The sequence below is a fragment of the Sorex fumeus genome, unplaced genomic scaffold (assembly GCF_029834395.1).
Source record: "Sorex fumeus unplaced genomic scaffold, SorFum_2.1 ptg000051l, whole genome shotgun sequence".
In the NCBI taxonomy this organism is placed as follows: domain Eukaryota; kingdom Metazoa; phylum Chordata; class Mammalia; order Eulipotyphla; family Soricidae; genus Sorex; species Sorex fumeus.
In genome coordinates, this window is record NW_026606108.1 from 10,443,070 (window position 1) to 10,448,544 (window position 5,475).

Sequence of the window (5,475 nt, forward strand, 5' to 3'; positions counted from 1 at the left end):
GCAAAACATATTTACTAATATTATTCTGATAAATTAAAGTCCTAAATTAGAGGAAGTAAAAAAATGTTCTGTCAAACATTATGTTGTGATGATATATAAGATAAAGACAATTGTAGAGATAAGAGGAAACATTTTCTTATTCTCCAAAGGTCTAAAGTATCATACCAGATCTCTTTTGAATGACTACCCATTTTACACATGGAGAAAATAAGATCTAAAAATAGATGATAGGGCATTTAATTGATGGTGTTTTATAATAAATACAAAATGTCTGTCCTGTTAGGAACACTCTTGTGATTTTGAAACAGAGGAAGAACTAGAAAATCTCTTTTTTAAGGAAACTAATCCCCTGAATAAACTTTGTAGTCTAGACCTAATGTGAGCCACTTTTTAAGTGTTCTTAACCTTCAGTGTGTAAAAATATTACTTTATTTCAATTTCATTTAAATGCTGTCTTCAAAAAATTCCTACAATAATTACATCTATATTTAATTTAGATGGAGTTTTTTCTATATGTGGTCTTTATCATTGTAACAACTTCACACATTATAATTTTATGAAAAATTAAGTGTGTGTTATTTTCAAAGACTAATAAAAAATATATTGCTCGAGCGGGCCCAGTAACGTCTCCATTGGAGACTTTGTTGTTACTGTGTCTGGCATATCGAATACTCTCGGTAGCTTGCCGGGCTCTCCAAGAGGGGCGGAGGAATCGAACTCGGGTTGGCCATGTTGGCTGCGTGCAAGGCAGACGCCCTACAAATTAGTAGAATATTTTTATTGAAGAATTCTTTTGAAACAAATAAAACTGTTAAAAGAAATTCAAGTACAATTCACATAGAATGTTAATAATTTTAAGTAAATTTCAAAATTCAAGGTTCTATAATTAATCAATTATATGATATAAAGGAAAATTGTAGCACTGCACTGTAGCACTGTCCTCCCATTGTTCATTGATTTGCTCAAGCGGGCCCAGTAACGTTTCCATTGTAACACTTGTTGTTACTGTGTTTGGCATATGGCATACATCACATACTCTCTGTAGCTTGTTGGGTTCTCTGAGAGAGGCGGAGGAATTGAACCCAGGTTGGCCCGGTCGGCTGCGTGCAAGGCAAATGCCCTACCCGCTGTGCTATTGCTCCAGCCCAAGGAAAATTGTATACAACAAAAATCACTGAGTTTCAAAAGGCAATGATTGTATTCAAAGCAAAGCCACAAACTTAAAGGGTATGCACCGTAGCACTGTAGAACTGCCCTCCTGTTGTTCATCAATTTGCTAAAAGGTATGCAAATGTTACAAATGTTTATAAAAGATAGGATCATAGCTGAGTGAGATCAGAAAGAAAGAGATGGATACAGAATCATCTTTTTCATTTATGGGACTTAAAGATACACCGCTACAAAGGGCCAAAAGGAAGAAAGGATCTACACAGTAAAATTTGTGGGGAAAGTTAAAAGGGAAGGAGTTTGGGGGCTTGAAATAGGTACTCTGGTTATGGGTGTGGTATTAGAATTCTGTGCATGAGAAATTATCTTTGACAGTATTGAAAAATCACAGTCATCCTAATCAACAGAAACAATTTTTTTTAATTTAAGGGGACAGAGAGATGTACGATGGGTAGGGTATTTGATGTGTATGCAGTCCGGGTTTGGTCCCAGCATTTCATATGATCTCCACAGCACTGCTAGAACTAATTCCTGAGTGTTCAGCCCGTAATAACCTCTGAGTTCTTCCAGGTATGTCCCAAAACAAAAACAATTAAACAGAGGGATACAATGATATAATTCTATACAAATAGATAAGAAATACAGATAGACATTAAATTAAGTACATTAAAATTAAAATTAATATGATAGTATTTTACCAATAAATTAAAATCTTTCTAAATATTTTGAGTATATGAAATATTTGAGTTTACATAATAAATATAATTTCCACCACTACTTTTCAGAATAAAAATCAATACAATTATGAAAACCAAGCAGGGCATTAAATAAAATTAAAATCATTAGGTATTAATCAGCTTTATTTATTTTTGTCTAAGAGACATTAACTTAGCTTATATTAATTGTATTTATAAGATGATATTATTTATAATTTAAACAACAAAATCTAGAATATGTTGATATGAATCATAGAGTCCATAGAACATGGATATATAATAGCACTTTGATGAATAGGCTGAGTGAAAATTCAAATTAAAGAAATTTACCTACATAGTAAATCTGTGCTTTGTATTTTTATGTTTTTTTAAAAAGTTTGCTTCAAGGAAGTTCTAGTATATATATAAAGAATATAATAATATTCTATTGTATACAATAGAATGCATGTTAATATTCTATTATATATTAAAAAGAATATAACACACATATATTCTTTTTACATAGAATAGAATATATTCTATATATATTCTCTATATATGTTTGTGTGTACTTATGATGACTTAAATTTATTTTGAAATGATATGGAAAAATTATCTCCAAGTGTGAATAAAATCATAATTTTTTCTCTTATTTAATAGCAAGAAGCTTTTTGCTAATCTCTGAAGTTGTCTTCTATTAGTCTTAAAAGATCAAACTTTTGGTGCTATCTTTACTATTGTTATTTTGTTACTGAATATAAAAGCAGTTTTTCTCAACATTCTCCAGAAGGCAGACTTCATGTCTTTGTTCTTCAGGCTATAGATGATGGGATTCAGAGTTGGTGGAACTACAGTATAGAAGACAGATACCATCAAACTCCAAATAGAAGGGGACTTTGGAACTGGCTTTAGATAGGCAATGGACCCTGTATTGAGGAAAATAGTCACAACTAGAAGATGAGGAATGCATGTTGAGAAGGCTTTTGACCTGCCTTCGACTGATGGAATCCTCAGGACAGTGGAGAATATGTGAATGTAAGAAACCAGGATGCAAATGAAACACATAATACCTAAGGATGTTGTGATAATGATGGCTGCAAACTCAGCAAGGAACTTCTCTGAGCAGGCGAGTTTGAGTAATGAGGGGATCTCACAGAAGAACTGGTGGACAAAATTTGACCCACAGAACGATAATGAGAAGGTAGCGGTAGTGTTCAGAAACCCAGAAACAATCCCACTAAGCCAGGAAGCAGCTACCATTTGCTCACAGGCCCCTTTCCTCATGATGAGCTGGTAATGGAGGGGCTGGCAAATAGCTGCATACCTGTCATAGGACATCACGGTGAGCAATGCCAACTCTGTGCAAGCAAACAAAACAACCAGAAAAACTTGTGCTATACATCCCAGGAATGATATGGAGCTATTTTGTGTCAAAGACTGAGTAATGGCCTTGGGAACTGTGACAGAAATGAAGCACACATCTAAAAATGATAGTGTCCTCAGAAAAAAATGCATAGGACTATGAAGATGCTGGTCTAAGGTGGTAAGAAGAACAATGAGAAGGTTGCCAACTAGAGCTATCAGGTAGATAAGTATGAACAATACAGCATGGAGAATTTGATGTTCCCAGATGTCTGAAAATCCCTGGAGGATGAATTCAGTTGTCAACATGGTGACATTGGTCATGATAACGTTTTCCTGAGGCTTGGCAGAAGGAAAACACTAAGGGATAAAATGTGTATCACTAATGGGTAGATCCAGATCTTGAAAATTTCGTTTATTTCTGTTATAAAACAAAATTACAGTTTATTTCTGAAGCAAAATTATTGGATAGACACAAGTTTACCAGGATCTCTCTTAGATTTCCTATTATAGTTATGTTGTCTTAAAATTGAGTAGAGAAATAATATTAATTTGAAAATAAATGGAATCTAAAAAATTTAGGAGAAACCACGAATTAAATTTGAATTACAGACTAGAAAAATATGTGCTTCTCGTTAAAGGTCTACACAACTATTTATAATTCTCTGGCTAACAATGTTTATCAGCCATTTTAATACCCAAAATTCTAAGAAAATAACTGTCTTTTCCACAATTGACATAATTAGCTATTATTATGGAATATGTGAAAAAATAGATTATTTTCTTAATTCTTCCTTAATTCTTCCAGACTTTTCTAAAATCTAGGTATTAATTCACATAGTATACTATCTAACTCTCTCAAGGTAGGATGATAGGCATAAACTTGATCTATTCTAAAAATAATTTCACAAGAGAAAGCTTTCTCTTGTGTTATGAGAGACTTTCAGGAAAATAATGATTATGTGTTGAATAATTAGAAATTATTCAAACAGTGATAAATGTTGAAATGGAACACAAGGTCTTCATTTTTCCATTATGTCAAGAACAAGCCATTTTTGAACTAACCATCTTTGGAGTCGTGTGTACCCCTGCTTAGACTGCACAATTCATCTCTCTTTCTCTCTGCATCCTAATTGCCACTTAGTGAATTGAATAAGAAGATCTTTTAAACATGTGATAAGAACTAAGCAAAATAAATGCAAAAACTATCATGAGCAATATGAACAGAAGCAATAGAAATTGACATACTGTCTAACCCATATTACTCATCAATTCGATAAAAAAAAGTTGTCATATCATCTCATGTGGTTTCAGGTTTGATAATTACAAACAGTTGGAATTGTACAGTGATTTTCACCATGTTACAAAGAAGATAAAGCCTTAGCCATCTAATCACAATGTTTTAAACCAGCAATATTTGTTCAGGCAGTAATTTGTATTCTAGATATCAGTAGCTATTTTAATAACTAAAAAACTACATATGCAAAGTAACTTGGCAAAAAAATACAACAGAAAAAAATGAAACAGATAACTTAAAAGTACCTTGTTCCTAATCAATTTTCAGTGCAGACAAGATAAAAAAAAAAGTACCTACTTACCTCTTGTATACAGTCTCTGCATGTCAGTTCAAAAATTTATATCATTTTTGACATATGGGTTTTTCTATTAAATATTTTTAAAGTAATATTGTGAAACACCAAACCAAGGTGGCACTTTGAAAGCATATGCAAAGTGGGATGAGATCTATAGATTTTAACTTCTTTCTGAAAGGAGCACTGGTCTCAAGAATATCAGAACACTGCAATATTTCAGAAACCATAACTAGAAAAATGTATGCATAGAAGTTAAATACGTCACATTTTATATAGAAATGTTATTTGTTTTGAAGTTCTATTTTAGGTTTTAAAAATATTCTCAAAAGATAAGAAATGCAATAAGGTTAACTCACCCAGGAGTTTCATTCCAAGTTTATACCCTAGACACCAACTCAACTTTAGTAGAATTTGAGGAAACAAAGTCAAGATTATTTTAACTACAACAGTCCCTTTTGGGAAGAAAGTTCCTATGAGATTACCTCTACTGGGGATCTCAGAGATGAAGGGCCGATAATAATATGTGTAGCTCTTGGGTAAAATTGTCATTTTGTCAATATAGATCCTTCTGATGCATGAGCCAGGAATTTGTTTCCATTTCCCTTGTCTTTTCCCTCTTATCGGTGAAAATAGGAACCCTCGTGCTCTAGTGGGTAGAT

At 32.9% G+C, this 5,475-nt stretch overlaps 1 protein-coding gene across 1 annotated transcript; it reads right to left on the minus strand.

Moving 5' to 3' along the window:
• Window positions 1–2,573: 2,573 nt before the first annotated feature.
• LOC130033027 (olfactory receptor 14A16-like) lies at window positions 2,574–3,548 on the minus strand. Its single transcript, XM_056124729.1, has one exon. It carries the CDS (start codon window positions 3,546–3,548, stop codon window positions 2,574–2,576), a length of 975 nt encoding a protein of 324 aa, XP_055980704.1.
• Between the last annotated feature and the right edge of the window lie 1,927 nt (window positions 3,549–5,475).

Bases quoted from the DNA above. Each gene is read 5' to 3' on its own strand.
- LOC130033027 (XM_056124729.1), bottom strand. From the start codon at position 3,548: ATGACCAATGTCACCATGTTGACAACTGAATTCATCCTCCAGGGATTT.